The 17645-nt window shown below is 46.1% G+C and overlaps 1 protein-coding gene across 3 annotated transcripts in view; it reads left to right on the top strand.

Moving 5' to 3' along the window:
• Nucleotides 1-17645, top strand: part of LOC147880942 (DEAD-box ATP-dependent RNA helicase 8-like) — an 83928-nt gene that overhangs the window by 47910 nt on the left and 18373 nt on the right. For all 3 annotated transcript variants that reach the window (XR_015543996.1, XM_087402222.1, XM_087402223.1), the window contains exons 7-9: nt 9870-9930; nt 10029-10263; nt 15318-15556. Coding sequence is in view for 2 of the 3 variants with exons in the window: in XM_087402222.1 (XP_087258348.1) it covers nt 9870-9930; nt 10029-10263; nt 15318-15556 (535 nt within the window). In the remaining variant the exon portion in view is untranslated. The remainder of the gene's footprint in view (nt 1-9869; nt 9931-10028; nt 10264-15317; nt 15557-17645) is intronic.

Raw genomic sequence — 17645 nt, 5'->3', positions numbered from 1 at the left:
GCTGAAACACTGGGTTTCTTGGAGACTGCTTCAGGCTGTGGTTTCCTGGAAAGTGCATCAGCCACGACATTTTTGTTACCCGGTACATGTACAATTTGAAAATGAAACATTGAGAGGAAGTTAGCCCATCTCATGTGCTTTTCAGATAATTTTCTCTGCGTGAGAAAATATCTAAGTGACTGATGATCTGTTTGCACATAAAAATCAGCTCCAAGAAGGTAATGTTTCCATGTGGTCAAAGCATGTATCACTGCTAACATTTCCTTCTCGTATGTCTGCAAGTACAATTCAGCATCTTTGAGAACTCTACTCTCATATGCAACCACTCTGCCATCCTGCATCAAAGTGCCTCCTATGCTGTTTCCACATGCATCACAAGTTACAGCAAAGGGTTTTGCAAGATCTGGCAAGATAATAACGGGTTCAGAACACAATTTTTGCTTCAGCTCTTCAAAAGCTGCATTTTCCTTTGGTCCCCACCGAAACGGTACAGCTTTCTTTTGTAAAGCATGCAAGGGAGAAGCAATTTCTGCAAAGTACTTTATAAACCTCCGATAGTATGAACACAACCCAAGAAAGCTTCTGACTTCATGCAGATTTTTCAAAATTGGCCAACTCCTTATGGCCTCAACTTTTGCAGGATCCATCTTGACTCCATCCTTTGACACTATATGACCGAGAAAATGAATCTCATGCATAAAGAATTCACTTTTCTTGGTGTTTATTAATAGCTTGTGTCTTTTCAACTCTTGAAACACAATAGTGAGGTGTTTCCTGTGCTCCTGCTCATTTTTAGAGAACACAATGATGTCATCAAAGAAAGTGCCCACAAACTTTCTGTGTGCTCTAAAAATTCTGTCCATCATTCTATTGAAAGTGGCAGGTGCATTAGTCAAACCAAAAGGCATCACAAGGAACTCATATAAGCCAAATGAAGTGCGGAAGGCAGTCTTGTAGACATCTTCAGGCCGTATCCTTATCTGATGGTATCCACTTTTAAGGTCAATACGACTGAACATTGAGGAACCTTCCAACCGATCCAATATATCATCAATGCGTGGAATTGGAAAACGGTTCTTAATTGTGACTTTATTCAAAGCCCTATAATCAATACACATTCTCCAACTGCCATCCTTCTTTTGCACAAGCAACACAGGGGAACAGTAAGGAGAATTACTTGGCTGTATTAATTCCTTTTCCAAGAGTTCCTTCACTTGTGACATTATCTCTTCCTGTTGTGCCTTACTGACACGATAGGGAGGTATATTAGGCGGTGAGCTTCCTGGAATTATATCAATTTGATGATCCTCGGGCCTCTTGGGAGGTAATTCTTGAGGAAGTGCATCTGAGAAACAATCCTGAAAATCTGAAATAAAAGCAGCCCTTTCTCTATCTAAAGCAGGAAGAGTAGAGCCCTCCTGAACTGGTTGGCTGTCCTCTTTGACAAAAATCAAGTACGCTGAAATATGACGCTTTATTACATTGGAAATACAAGAAGCTGAAACTACAGGGATGGACTCCCCTTTCAACTTTACATCAAGTACATGATTTTTGCCTCTATGAGTTAAAGAAATCTTCTTGTTTCTCATCTGCACATCAGCCCCCACCCTGTACATCCAAGGCATCCCAAGCAAAGCATCACACTCTGGCAAAGGCATAATGTAGAAGTCCTCTGCATCCTGATATCCCTGGATATGCATCCTCAACTTGCCAATGATAGGAGTGACAGGTGTGTTGAGTTCAGGGTTGGCCATATCACACATGTCGGATGGCCCCATTTCCTCAGGCTCGATGCCAAGCCTTCCTGCCATATCAGGAGTTATGAAATTTGCCTTTGCCCCAGAATCAAAGAAAAACAAACAATTCTGATTTCTGATTTTTCCCCATGCTCTGCACATCTCAGTCTTTTTCATTTCCTCTTCATCATGTGCATGTGGCAAACTCCCAATCACATCTGGAAGAAGTCCTGCAGAAGGTTTAGGCTTTTTGCCCTTCCGATCAGCCTGTTTATCACCATTCTTATCATCATCTGACCTGTCTCTTTTCTTGAATGGGCAATCATAAGAGCGGTGTCCCTCTTCTTTGCATATAAAACATTTGTTTTGCTCCATGAGTGACTTTTTCTCTTCATCAGATAACTTGGTACGGGGCTGTTTATTAGGCTGTCCACGCCTTTGACCAGCTTTGAATTGGGCTTTTCCTCCCTTTTGAAACGGTCGTTTGCCATAATTTTTATTTTCAGATTTGATGTCCTTATCCTGGTGTTTGGCAGCCCGTTTGTTGTCTTCTTTCTTGCTGTCCATAAAGCCCAAATTCTTCTCCTGCATCCATGCATATGCTGTCCTTGCATTCTCAATTAATTGAGTCATAGAACCCACCTTGGTTTTGATGCAATAATCACGTAGCTCACTAGGCAATCCACAACAGTACCTCTCTATTTGCTCTTTCAAAGAAACATGCCTGTAAGAGCTCAATGGCAGCAAAACATCCCAAAACCTCTGGGTGTAATCATCAAGATTCTTGCAAAGTTTGTATGACAAGTCATGCCAGTGTGAAAGTACTTCAACTTCAAAAGTTGGAGTAAGCCAAGTAGAAGAGAACACTTGCTTAAATTCCAGCCAAGTAGCAGGCGCATCTCCATGAAGCATAAGGTTAGTGTACCACTTAAGTGCATTGCCTTTCAAAAATGTGGCAACCTTCCTCATCTTGGATGCTTCTGTAAACAAACCCCCAAGAAATGCAGCATCAAACTGTTGAAGGAATGTGAGGGCTTTGTACCTGTCCTGTACTCCATTATATGTATCAAACTTGACATGAGAACCACCATCCTTAAATTCTTTATATACATTTGATATTGGCTGTCCCAAAGATGGCTGTATATTTGCAGCATTCCCTTGACTAGGGAGAGCCATGCTTGGCTGAACATTAGGCATGGGAGCATATGCTGTGGCTTGCATGCCTGGCTGCATTCCCACATTGTCATACATGGCTTGTTTTCTATGCCCAATTGGCGGTGAAATCAACATAGCATCAAAAATAGAATCTGTACCAAAATATTCAGGTTGCTGCCTCAAATATGGCTGAGGTGGTTGAGCCACATTTATGGACTGCACATTATTATTTTGAGGAGTAGAAATACCCAAACCAAGGCCTTGTGCTGGCTGCTCATAGGCTGCTCATACTGTTGCACTGGATGTACTTTTTGTACCTCTTTCTCAAGTGCTCTTTTGGGCGATTCCTCTCTCTTGGAAGTCACTTTCTGAGTCATTTTTGATGGCTGTCCCTCATGGGAAACCGATGCATGTGTGTACTCACTCTTTCCGTGCTTGTGCTTTCTTGGTTTCTTCTTCTTCTTGGCATTTGTTTGCACAATCTGAGCCAAATTTTGAGCCAGCTGAGTCAAAGCAGTCACTGCACTTGCAAGCTGTGCATTCAACATAGTAGCATCATCTGACTCACTGCTAGAACTAGTATCACTGTTGAGCTCAGTTGTAGCTTCATGTGTGGCCTGCTCAAAAGGCATTTGTTGTGCTTCCTGCAGCTGTACACTAGCTGGATCATTAAGGCTTTCCTGCCTTCTCCTTTGAGGAGTTGTGGAGCTCTCTTGCTCATGGGTACTCACCATGTTCATGGTTGTAATATTCAGCTGTCAAAAAGTGCAGCAAAGATATCCTTCCACCAAACTACCAAGGCCCACCTCTTGAGAAAGAGTGTGTGGTGTCCCGGCAACGGAACCAATGAAACCGGCCTCTAATCACTCAGAGGGCAGTGGAACTAAACCTTTAATCACTTCAGCACTTATTTACAGCTCACAAAGCATATATCACAACCATTAACCATTGCATGATCACCATTTGGCATTTACCCATTTGTTCACAAACAAAACCACTGAAAAAGGGATGGAGGCTAGAATGCCCCTGCTCAACAGACATAGACAAGTGCACCCGATTGGCCCCAAACACCGTGGCGCCCCTTTCGGTATTTCTTTATATTTCACAGTGAAATGATTACAAGTTGCATCTGGGAGACCTTCCCTGCAACTGAGCACGCAGCCCCAATTCACTAAGCCTTCGCAAGGCTTTCAAGCATATAACACCATCACATAAGTGCACTTAACCCGTAGGCTCAACCCAAAGGCATTCTCTTTTCCGAGTGCAATTCCATTGGCTGTCCAGATGCAATCACACTGCACCCCAGCTGCACTCTCCTTGAGTGGTTTCCAGATGGCATTCACAAAGCTTTTCAAAGCTCCGAAATAAAATCAGCAAAGTACCCAACCAAAGAATGACTCATGTAGCACTGCCTGGGCACCTGTGAGCCAAGAAAGAGGCGGCACACGAGGCCAACCAATAGCTTATGGCAAAAAGAAATTGCAGTAGCAAAATCACAACTCACCAAGCCCTGAAGACTCGAACCAAGTCCTCAATCGCCAAGAGGACATAGTAGCCAATGCCCAATTGCATTCTCAGCCAAAGAGGAGTGCAAAGGCATGAAGAAAGAGCATTTACAAGAGCCGACCAGCAAGAATTCCACTGAAAAATGCGAAAAGAAACACTTCTGTCGCGAAGAAGTGGGAGTTCTTGGGCTCAAAAGAAGCGTGCTTCAGAGAGGAATGCATTGAGAAGGTTTTGGAGAAGTTTCATCGCCGGAAAGTCCTCCAAAACTGAGAAAAACCAGTCAACCAGCACGTCGGACCACTCGAAATTCAACAGAAAGCTGTAGCTTTGCAAGAGGAGAGGCCCAGGAGGCGGTAGAAGCAAAAAGGTCCAGAAAAAGCCACTTTTGCAAATTCGTCCAGCAAAAGAAGTGCTCAGCTCTGCCCGTTCTACCAAACGCACGGAGGGAAAAGCATATCACTACGAAGGGGAGGCAGAGGGGAAGCCATCGGGCCAAACGGAAGTTGAGGAATCCAAACGGGTGAGGAGTTATGAAGAAAAACGGAATTCAGCTGAAGGAGGCTGAAAAACCAGTCCAAAATCTCAACAAAGGGAGAAGATGAGAGAGAAAACCACACATGTGAAGTTTAGAAGGCCCAGGAAGGTCCAGGAATGGCAAAGGAGCATGTAGAAGGCACTAGAGCCACCTGGAACTCTAGGGGGGCCACTGAAGGTACATGGCCCTCTAGGGGGCCCATTAAAAATGCCACGTCATCATTTCCCAACAACCACTCTTTTAATTCCTTGGAATGCCTTTGGGCCTAGGGATTAATTACGCTTATGTGCTAGGCACCATGCCGCGTTTAATTACACATTATTAAGCCCACGCTTGGACTTTTAAAACCAAAGTTGTCACGGTCTTGTAGTACATTAAAGTACCTAGAATTTCACGCCCCCGTGACAAGTAGCATAAGAGGGCTTTGAAGGCCCTCAACATCCGGGTACGAGGGATCACGCGAGACAGCACCAGCACCACTATGACGCCCATGGAGGAGGCGATCACCTTTGTGACCACCACCATGGGAGTCCCCGACCATGGCATAGAGGGAGCATGGTGTGTTGGGAGAGATCCCAAGTGAGAGCAGTCCCTAGTCATTCGCTTTAGAGATTCACATGCTCGACTAGCGACACTTCGACGCCGAGCCTCTCTACGAGAGCATCCCACCCTGTCCATGGACGAGGATTTGACACCACTACAGATTGATTGTACATGTCTTCCCTCGTTGGAGCCATCTCCATTGAGAGGAAGGACGCACACTCCCGATTCGTGTGGATCCGGATCCGACGCACAGACACCCGTGACCTTTTCATAGCAATATGCTACTTTCCGCCAGACACATCCCACTTCGCTAGAGTGGCACGGGAGGAGGGTGAGACATTGCCATATGCACCCTTACATTAGGATATCCCAGACCTTTCAGCCCGTGGGGAAGTTCTCCTCGTTGGGGACTTCAACGCCAAGACGAGCACGCGCCAGGCACCACTTCTGGACTTTCGAGACGACTCTATCATGCTACCAGACATGGACCTAGACGGAGCAGGTATGACCAGGACCTCATCGGACCGACATGGGCCTGTTACACCATATGGACACGCACTCCTTGATCTGGGCATGATGCATGATCTCATCATCTACAACGGGCTCGACCTATGGCCCTCCTCAGGTGGTTTTACTTGCTTCCCACACGGGGGGGCCACTAGTGTAGTAGATTACATCATGGAATCCCCTACCTTCACTTCATGTATCACCGGCTTCACCATAGCACCACTCCCTTAAGGAGCTGATCACACATACCTATTCTTCACTATCGCCACCCCACGCTTAGCCACACCACACACACCACATAGGAAGCACGACACCTACCACGGCATACACTTTGATCACAGTCTCTCACCGGCCTACTTTGGACGCCTAAAGAGACTCCTAACCTACATCGATCACATATCATTCATAGAGGACCGTGCTGCCTTGATTAGTCGCACGCTCCACGAGGTTGCCCTCCAAATCTTTCCCCACACCACACAGTCCACTAGACCACCACCTCTTGGTTCTGTACCTTGCAACAATTGGTACGATGCGGAGTGCAAGGCTTATCGCTGACTCTGTGCCCAGTGTACTACAAGATCCGAGATTGCTACCACTGCCTCGTCAGAGACGGCTCTGTGCTCCTCTCAGGGGATGAGGCTTGGCCACATCATTAGACACCTCTTAGAGCAGGATCACAGAGTTCTTCCCATCGAGTGACATTGATCGTCAAGTCTCTAGCCGCAGACGTGACAGAGACCCCGACGCGACGACCGCAGCACGACACACGAGACATCGAGGGGAGACACAGATCACTCTGGGGACCTCCCGTCATTGTTTAGACCCGGGATACGTCCCACGGGAGTCACAGTGACTCTGGTCTTGTGTCGAGCCTCGTCCAGGAGACCGAGACGCACGGCACCCCTTGACGGGCACCAGCGTCCCATCACCGGCTATGCACCAGCCAGGGCGACATGACATACGAAGGATTTCGCCCCGCTCCAGTCCTTTTCTTTTCATTGTTACATCCAGATGTATTTGATTATGTATGATCAGACTTAGGGTTCAGCACGGGTGATGATGCTCGTTTCAGTAGCTCCACCCTTACTGTGATTTGTACAGGTTTTCTTTCAGTCTCATAGACCCATCGGTCTTCCGAAGACTCTAATAAAATTTCTCTCTCTCTCTGGCCCGTACACATATGCCTCGCAATAAGGTTTAAAAAAGGTCTCGCTGCGATTACATGATCTGTTTCAGCAGCTTTCCCCTTTCAGTTTTATAGCTCTTTTGTAGCTCTTTCTCATCTCACCGTTCAACTCTCATCTTTCAGTTTTTACTCGGTTCATCTTTCAGCTCCATATCTCAACTCTTTCTGTTCTCAGTTTCACTTCCGTTGATTTCTCTCACTCATGCAATTCTACTGCATACTCGTGGACAGCACGAGCCTCTTCGATAGCCTTGCACAGTGGTCTACGTTGTCAATGTGGGCGACATTGGGGCCTTGGTCGTATTTGATCTGTTTCTCAGGCATTTGTGGGTCAGCTCTCCGTGTTTAAGGTGTCATCTTCAGAGTTTCATCTCCGTGCACTCTTGAGGAGTGTCTTTTGTATTGAGGAGTTCTCCAATTATAAGGCAAATTCTCCCTTATATTGGGGGAGGTGGCCCTCAGTAGATACAGGGATCCTATCAGTTGTCGTCTCCATTTCTCTAACCTTAAGTCTCTCTCTCTCTTTCTCTCTCTTTTCTCTCTGTGGTGCATACGCTTACGTCTTGCAATAAGGTTTAAAGGAGGTCTCGCTGCAATTACACGATTATTAACCATTGCGTGTTACACGAGGGCTCGTTGACACACCCGCTTAGATTCATAGGATGAAGATTTTGACTTGTTCTGTTTGGAATTGCAATGGAGCCTTATGGTCAGAGCTAGGGAACTTCTTGAAGTCACGCAGAAGAAGACATTGATTCTATGTAGTAACTCATCAAAGCTTGGAGCACCTACTACCACACATAGGAGTCAACTATCGAGATGAGACCAGAGAGGTAGGAGAATTACGTGGATCGTGTGGGGTCGCAGTTCTATACCGATAATCTCTCATGGGGATGATCGCCTTGGAGCGGTGTGACCCACATGCTAGATTCTTTTGGATGTCGATCAGAAGCACATCATCGAGGGTTATACCCAGATATCATGGACTTCTCAAGTTGCTGCACTAGGATTGCTGACCACCATATACCAGTCATTGATTTTCAGCAGGAAACGATTCTGTTCCTTGACATTGATTTAGCCGCGAGGCAAGTTCTTCGGAGTCTATAATCCACAATCACTTCATACAAGCGTACCTTCATAGACATGGGCAAGATGCATGATCTGATCACCTACAAGGGTATGCAGAGATGGCCCTCTTTTCGATATGGTAACTTGTTTCCCGTATGGAGGAAGGTCTAGAGTAGTTGACTATCTCATGAGGTCTTCTTTCTATGTGTCTGACTTCTCTATACTTTCATCACCACGTGGAGCTGACCATACATGCCTACTTTTTAGCCTATCCATGCCACTCTCACCACCGAGGACATCCCATCCCACTTACACCTCTTTCCTAGAGATGCACTTTGATCACAAACTAGCCCCCGCTTGTGCCGTCCGCCTCTCTACTATCGTCTATGATGTCAATGATATCCTTTGAGGCTTTGGCAATAGGAGGAGATGGCCAACATCTCCATTAGATCAATAAGTACTAACGTTCGATGGAAAGTTGTATATCTTTGTGGCCCCTTCCAATGTTTGGTCTAAGAGATTACATGAACATAAAAATATGATTCATGAATCATGATAGGGCAATGAGGGTGAATAGACTAGAGGACCCCTTAAGGGCTCAAACTCTTGTGTGATCCATGCTAAGAGGGTGACTATCATAGGTAGAGATGCGGGTCTGCAAAGTGTCAAGTAGGCCCCCTTTTGAAGAATTTTCAGTTTTGAGGTACTCCCGTCGGCCACTTGAGTTAAATGTTGGATTGTTGTTGATGGAGTCAGGAGGATAGGAAAATTAATCCTAACTAGCATTATTTTGGAAGGAGGTCTAGAAGGGAATGGGACATGTATGCTAATTATAGCTGTGGACTTATGCTATATATTGGTATAGAGGGCTCAGTTTTGAGGACATGGATCAGTACTTGGATAGTGGTTCCTGCAAGAGGCATGGCTGTATCTGGCAAGCTATGTAGATGCACCCCTCATGGACGGGGCCTCCATGGTATGGAACTCGGAGGTCTACTGGTCCAGAGTCGGGCTGTTTGTCTTCCCTATGACTTCTGGTGCTTGGGGGTGAGCTGATGGCTCAATTGTGTGGTGAGAGTTCCAGATTATGCACTGAAGATGATCATGCCAGCAGACTCAAGGAAGGAGTCTCAGAGTGGTGAATTTGTCAGGTTCCGGACCGTGGTCTTGGAGGATTGACGAATGTCAGCAGTCTGGATTGATAAGTCACCAAGCTGCTGTATTGATAAGTGACCAAGCTGCATTGATAACGACAAAGGTTTGATGTCTGCTTTAGCCATCTTGTCTGGTAAAAGTTTGTAAGTTGTCATTGGCTACAAACCCTGACTTTTGGTTGGTTCAAGGCATTGGGCAGCTGTCGACCTCTGGAAGCAACAGCCCTCTTATTTTTTGTGGGCGTGGAGGCTCTGTGTGTGTGTGTAGAGATAGACAGGCAGGCCGGGGGGGGGGGGGGGGAGGGAGAGAGAGAAAAGGGGGGGATTGATTGATAGATCGTTTAGTTTCGGATCTTTCCTAACTGGTAAAAGGATTTTGAATATTATAGCTGCATTTATTTGGCAGTCTCTAAAATTGTTATTACTGAGGTAGGAGTAGATGATATGTATTGCTCTCACTATGTTTTTTCTTGTGCCAGTTTGCAGGACTGGAAAGCTCACATCAGATTGCCACCTCCAGATTCACGCTACAAGACTGAGGTTGCGTATTTGTTCATTGCTTGCCATACGTAGTCTGATTAGCTTCACCAGTTTTTGTCATGATGACATGGGTGACAAAAGCATGAATTGCATTGCAGGATGTCACAGCTACCAAAGGAAATGAATTTGAAGACTATTTTTTGAAGCGGGAGTTATTGATGGGGATTTATGAGAAAGGCTTTGAGAGGCCCTCCCCTATCCAAGAAGAAAGTATACCGATAGCTTTGACAGGAAGTGATATTTTGGCAAGAGCCAAAAATGGAACAGGAAAAACTGCAGCCTTCTGTATTCCAGCTATTGAGAAGACAGATCCAAGTAAAAATGTGATTCAAGGTGAGAAGCTTCATCACTTTCCTTTTCGGACTTTCTAGCTCAGGCCTCGGACTCACTGTTCAGTGCACTCTGCTCTGCTTCACAATTTACTTGGCTTGGATGCCCCTTTCACTCGGTTTGGGTGCTTGATTCCCTTGTCCAGACGGCTTAGTCCTTTTTGTTCACTTGCTTGGCTCCTTTTATGCTTGGCTCAGTCCCTTTGGATCCCTTTGCTAGGCCTGGCCACCCTTTCTGTCCCAGTGCTTTGTCTTCCTTTTCAGCAATTAGATCTTGCCTTGGCATCCCCAGCCAAATTCTGCAACATTATCAGAACTTGATTATGATGCAGAATTTCGCTGGAAGTGCATCTCGCTGGTTGCTCCCTTACAAAAATCAAAACTCGTATTTTGAGATGCACTCTCCTTCTCTTGCGGAGATGATTAGCTGAGTCGCTATTGTATTATCACACAAAGCATAATCAATAAAACATCATTTTTTTGCACAGAGAGAGAGAGAGAGAGAGAGATTTATGTCCTTGGAAGGCCTCATGGGTCTATTGGACAAAGAGTATCAAAAGCAAACACTCATACAAGCCTCTATGGGCTGAAGCAGGGGGTGGGCTAGGGCCCTTGCTGAATGCTATGCTAAGCAAGAGCTCAAGCTCAAAACTCAAAACTAAAACTCAAGATCCGAACCCTAGCGTCATGGTGGCTCTCCGGCGGGCTGCAAAGATGTCTCGGATCTGAATCTACCGAGCTGTCTTTCGTTGTGGCGGAGGACGTGGTCTCCTCGATGTTTTTATCCGATGGGCTATGTCAAGAGTGACGCCTCGTCTCTGGCGGTCTCTTTTGAGGAGAGCCGAGATAGACCAGACCTCAATTCTTACTGTCATGTGTGGTCTTTGCGTCCCTGGCTTAGCAGCGTCGTGTTCTTTTCTTGCTGATCCATACTGCCTTCTCATGTTAGCTAGCTCCTCCACCCCACTATGTGTTGGAGCCAACTCAAAGGCATAGAAGTCCGGGACATGTTGCTGTGCTCGGTCTACCTCAGCCTCCTGTGGCGCGGTCATCTCTTGTTGCTGTCCCATCTTTCTTAATAGTGTCTCTCTATGCCGTCGCATCTTAATTAGATAGAGCCGAGGTCATGGAAACGGATTAACCGTGAGAGTGGACCAAAGCCGTGTCCCTCCTGAAAGAGGCAGTGGTATCATCCCCGGACCTCACAGTAGGCTGGGCAGGCACACAAGAAGTGCTCCTCTGTCTTGATCTCCCCCAGCGAGCATAACCTACAGATTTGTTGTTCCGTGGGTGTGCCTGCAACTTTGATGGGATGAGACCCGCATCTGTCCAATGGCAATCCTCAGTGCATGTGAGACGACTCCACCCTCTAGGTAGTGGGGTTTCATGACGAGTCCATCCTCTAAGACTATGAAGAAGTGGTTGTGATAGAATGGAACTTGGTGGGGAAATCCTGGTCCCCCCCCCCCCCTCCAAGTTCGAGAGATATAGAGTTGGAGGAGATCTAACTATGTGATATGGTTAATCTCATCTCGTGAAAGGACAAAAGACGGTCCATTTGAATGCCCTGATTGGCAAACCATGTGGATACGCGTGCCTACCGTGTTGAGCTGACCCCACCTCTACTAACTGTTTGGATGACTCTAGTACCAGCCTTCGCAGTCTCCAGTGCGTTAAGGCCCAAACTCTGTGGAGAAATGTCACTATCTGAAAGATGGCATAAATTTGGAGTGTTGTCATGGCAAACTTTGCTTGTAGTACCTGATGTGGAGGTGAGATCTTACTCTGAATCATCCTAGACCCCATAATCACTTGTAGACACTCAAATCTCCTCTAGTCGGTCACCGGGAAATCACCCTTCCAAAAAGTTGTTGTATACATGGCAGTCAATCTTACTAGGGTGTCGAAAATCCAACCCTTCTTCGGTGGATCATGAAAGTGCGTCTGAAAGCATTGCCTCTCTAGTTGAGCCAAAGCTCCTTGTCCTCGTGAGTCGTGACCTAGTTGCATAGGTCATTGCGAAAGCTAGCCTTGTGAAGATTGTCGCCAAGTATATGTAAGATTGCACTATCTCCATTGGCTCACCTCGGTAAGTGAAACTATGTCAGTGGAGTACTGCGTGTGACATGTTGAAAATAGTAATTTTGGTCTTTCCAAGGTGAACTGTCAAGTCTCTCTCTTTTTGCAAAATACCTCTAGGGCCTCCAAGTGTCTTTGCAGTCCCTTTGCCGAGGATGATGTGAGGACTATGTCATCCGCATATAGCAGTATTTGTATCATCAAATCGGCCAGCATTGATCTCTTTCCTCGTAGATGGTTAATAAAGGATGTGATCTTGTCAGAGAGTCGGTGAAAGCCTGCTAAGCAACTCTGATTGTGCTCTCAACCCAATCTGATCGGCCTCTTGGGACATGGACTCTCCCTCTGACGGACTCGTATAGGCTCATCACCTCCCCTCTGAAATCTGTCTCTCATGAAGTCTCTCATACGAGATCGAAGGGGGCCAGTGTCAAAGGCCTTTTGGAAGTCTACAAAGCAAGCGTAGAGTTTTTGGGATCTCGACCTCGTCGCTTCAATGATAACTTGCAAGGTGAAGATGTGGTCTAGGGTGGAGTGCTGTGTTCGGAATCCTACCTGTCCTAGAGCCCGCGTGTGCACCTTTGTGTAGCCATTGATTTGCCTCTCTAATATCGACCCGTAAATCTTGGCTAAGGTATGGCCAATCAGAGTGCAGTAGTTCCCTGGGGATATTGTGCTTTATGTATTACTCCAAGCAGGTGGAAAGCCATGGCATACAACGTGGGTGTACATTTTTGCTAAAATCGAAGCTAGGACCTCTTGCCCATAGTGCCTCATGATCGTGAGCCCTCCGGCCAGAGTGTAGTCTATACATTCTATGTCGTTAATAAGTGACAAGTAGCGGGCTTGGACATAGTGAACATAATAGGTGGTGTTTGCATGGAGACATCATAGAGTGAGCTCGCTTATATGTGCCAAACATCTGGGTCTATGATGGGAAAGTTGGCTTTTCCTTAGATAGAAGCTTGCACCCAATCGTGGGATCTCTTCCTCGAAATGATCGGATCACCTCATCCATCCTAGGTGTGGGGAAAGACCGCCTCTTACGACTTATCAATTTCCTTGCGAGATCCGTTGTGCCTTAGATGTTGTCAGATGGCTCAAGGCTCGCTCACGTATGTGCGTTTGTCGAGTTGTCTCACGTTGTGGTGGGGGACGGGGTCTCCTCGATCTCTAGACCGTGGAGATATGTCCAGAGTGCCTCCTTGTCTCTGTTGGTCTCCCTTAAGGAAAGCTGTGATAGGTGGGACCAGAATAGTGTGTGCTCTAGGTGCTCTCTTTCTTGTGCGTGGTCTCTGCGTCCTTCTCTCGGTGGCACCGTGTCTCTCCCTGCTAATCTAGGCTGCCCTCATATCAGCTAGCTCCTCCTCCTTGACTCCGCTGTGTCCTGGAGCTACTCAAATGTATAGAAGTATGTGACACGTCGCTGTGCTTGGTTAGCCTCTATATCTTGTGGTCTAGTCACCTCCTTCTGCTCTCTGTTGTAGTGTCTCCCTATGTCGGCACATCTCCATCAAATAGAGCCCAATGTAGACTTGGTCATGAAAGTGGATTAGTTGTGAGAGTGGACCGAAGCCGCTCACCTTTAGGTAGAGACAATGGTAGCATCCCCGGATCTCATAGTAGGCTGGGCAGGCACATAGAAAATGCTCCTCTGTCTCAACTACATCCAATGTGCATAACTTGCAGATCCGTTGCTCTCTGGGTATACCTGCGGCTCTCCCCCTCTCAATCCTCAGTTGATGGGACGAAACCCACATCTGTCCAGAGGCGATCCTCAGTGCATGTAGGTAGAGCTCAATGCAGACCTAGTCATGGAAATGGATCATGCATGATTGTGGGCTGAAGCCACTCCCATCCTGATAGAGGCAATGGTATCGTCCCCGGATCTCGTAATAGCCTGGGCAGGTGCAAAGAAAGTGTTCCTCTGTCTCAACCACTCCCAGTGTGCATAGCGTGAAAGTCCGCTGCTCTCTAGGTATACCTGCTGCTCTCCCTGTCTCAATCCTCAGCTGATGGGATGAAACCCGCATCTACCCAATGGCGCATGTGAGACTCTTCTGTCCGAGAGAGAGAGAGAGAGAGAGAGAGAGAGAGAGAGAGAGAGAGAGAGATGATATGATTAAAGCTCACGCAAGATCCTTACAAACACTCATTACATAGCAAGTTTGTATTATTTTCTTTCATTGGATGTAAAGGATCATATTAGTTAATGGTGATTGCCAATCCAATAGATCCATTGTGCTAGCTTGTGTGCTAGTCCTAATACCTTGAGGCTGTGTTTCAAAACCTCTTCTAAGTAGCTTCCTAGCTTTTTGGCTGGCTGCTCCAGCAGATTTTTACCCCATAACCTTCTGTGATGTATGCGTAGGCTCTACATCTTAGGAGTACATTTTCTACCTCCCCTATGGGGCACATTTTGCAAGTCCGTTCTTCTCTAGGGATCCTGGGTCTTGCCCACCTGCCCCTCTCCACCTCTAGATTTTGTGAACTGGTTCTGATTTTGCAGATAAGATACCTTTTTAAACATTGATATATCTTCCCCTAGGTATTTTGCATTCTGTAGCTGTCCAATGAGTTAATTAACGGTTTGTAGAACTGCATTTTTGTCCCCGGGTTTTGTCCACCATTCCTTGTCCTTCTCGGTAGACTGCCCATTTTCTTGCTTTCCTAGCTTCTTTCATTTTAGTAAGTTCAGTGGCTTCTTGCTTGAGCTGAGTCAGAGTGAGCTCCTTACATATCCATTATCTCCATCCCCTTATGCTTGTGTGTTTGTCGAAGAATTTAATATCCATATCCTTGTTTTGTCTCTTTTGTGAAGTTTGATAGAAGCATGCTGTGCAGTGTGGATTGGAGGTTCTGCTCTGCATGTCTGAGATATACTTTTTTGGAAGCAGCCCCCCCTCCCCCTTCCTGCTGCTGTCTAACGTTTCCTGGATCCTAATAACTTTTTGTTGAATTTGAAATTCTTTCTTGCAGCCCTTCTTCTCGTGCCCACCCGAGAGCTAGCATTACAAACATCACAAGTGTGCAAGGAGCTCGCTAAGCACTTGAGCATCCAGATTATGGTTACAACTGGTGGAACAAGCTTGAAGGATGATATCATGCGGCTATATCAACCAGTGCATATTCTTGTAGGAACTCCCGGGAGGGTTCTAGACTTGGCCAAGAAAGGAGTCTGCAACTTGAGTGAGTGCACAATGCTGGTAATGGATGAGGTGAGAAACCGTCCTGTATGGTTCTTTATGCTATTCAAATTAGCTGCTTGGCAAGTGTTAGTGATTACCTGAATTCCGTTTTCGCTGCAGAACTTGAAATTATGCACCTGCTGTCCCCTGCTCTCTCTCTCTCTCTCTCTCTCTCTCTCAGTGCTGTCTATATGCTTCAACAAAAAGAGCGCCTCCTTCACTTCTTCTTGGTCGTCAACCTCAGGATCAATTTATGGAATGGAGAGAAACAATCGACAAAACCACAGATTTGGAAGACATGCTGATATGTGTCTAGCTTTGGAAACATGCCATTAGGGAAGGATGCTACAAAGCAATAACCGTGAGAAGATTGAAATAACTGTATATGTACCAAATGATCATGGCAAGCTGCGATTTGCAAGCCCTCAATCCCCTGTGCATAGAAGTATTGGAAATAGCTCTAATCAGACGTTGAAGACTACTAAAAACAAGGTATGATGATCCTAGAAATACAGTTCTCGGCAAGAACACACTCAAGCCAGGGAATAGAGATCTAGTGTGGCTGGAGGAGATTGAGAGGAAAGGAGGGGATGCATTGGCCGGAAGTAAGAGGGGACAATGGAGACATCCTTCCTCTTCTTACACTGTGGCTGCATGAATCAACACATGCAATGGAGCTATAGCATTCAACACACATGCCTCTTTACATGCTAGATGCCGAAAAGATCAAGTGTTCTAGGCTTTCTTATAACCAGCCCCTTTCCAGCCTGGATGATAATGAATTTCGAAATTGAAGAGACATGTTTGGAGTCTTACCATAGGGTATTATCCTTTGCACTCAAGGAATAACACTTTTCAGTTGAGAGGTAGCCGTAAAGAAAATAGTAAAGCTGCAAACAAGGGAAATCACATATGAATTATGGTAAGCAGTCGGCCAAGATTATTGGAAAATACTCCGAAGCTCAACAAATGGGCGGAACTAAAGAGGGCAAGGTCACCCTCATGTGTGAGTTTCTTGGACCACTAGGTTGGGATTTTCAGCCAAACGATGCACTGTATTATGCATCCCCTAGGTGTTAAGGGAACCTACTCTTACACTAAGGAAATAAGTTTTGGCTAAATTCGGAAGATCCCTAGTAGACAATTTAAAACTAGATGAAAGATAATAATAAGTAGCCACCAAACAAATAGCTTCATAGACAAGCTAAATGAGTAGTTGAGATTGCATAGTAGAGCAAGGGCTCAGGTTGCTGGTTATGCTTTTATCCTCCAACTTTATGCAAATGATGTGCTCTGTGTGCAAAGGATGTAGATGTACTTAGTGTTAGAATTATTGTTATATTCTAGGCAGTGGCCAATGTAATGTAATAAGTAGGTTAGGGGCACTTTTCCCTCATTGAGGTTTTTCCTCTTGAGCATAGTCCAATCCTTAACTACGGTTAGTGGATAGGATAAGGGTTTTGTCATTTAGACAAAACTCCACTTTTTCTTGTACTTCTCCCTTCTTCGATTGAGACGTTCAGTTCACTCTTGCTTGCTCCCCTTGTTCTCACATTTGGTATCAAAGCAGGTTCTTCCTGCCTCCGCCTCCATCTCGCTCTAGCTCGTGCCCTCTTGCAGCCATTCCGTACGACTGTACGGACTCCGTACTTGCTTCCTTGCACCTGTATGGTTCTACACAGTTCCATCGCTAGGCCGTCCGTACATCTGCCACACGTCGTACATCTGTTGTGCGTTGTCCGTACCTGCTAGTCGTCTGTACAATTTCATACTGCAGCGCCGTACAAGTTGCTCGTGTCAGTCCAAATACCCGTGAACACCTGTGAAGGGTGTATTTGGGTGCCATCCAAGGCCTCTGTACATCTGGCTCTCCAAATGTGCCAAGAGGAAATGCTAGCCAAGATCTCCCAAGAGGTGTCCACTGAAGCATGAGAAGCCCTGAAGGGAGTAAGTGGTACATCCTGAAGAGAGCAGGGCTCTATCACCTGCCGGCAGACCGAGAGTGCCCAAGAAGAAGGCTTACCCTCATAAAACACCTGGGGCGCAGTAAGGGATAACCATGCGATCGAGTCCCAAGTCATGAAGAAAGGGGAAGTATGAAAAATGCTGAGTATCCTCG

The sequence above is a fragment of the Dipteris shenzhenensis genome, chromosome 31, assembly GCF_047967505.1.
Source record: "Dipteris shenzhenensis isolate YYH24624 ecotype China chromosome 31, Dip_SZ_1.0, whole genome shotgun sequence".
NCBI classification, from domain to species: domain Eukaryota; kingdom Viridiplantae; phylum Streptophyta; class Polypodiopsida; order Gleicheniales; family Dipteridaceae; genus Dipteris; species Dipteris shenzhenensis.
This window is presented reverse-complemented; position numbering and strand designations above follow the sequence as displayed.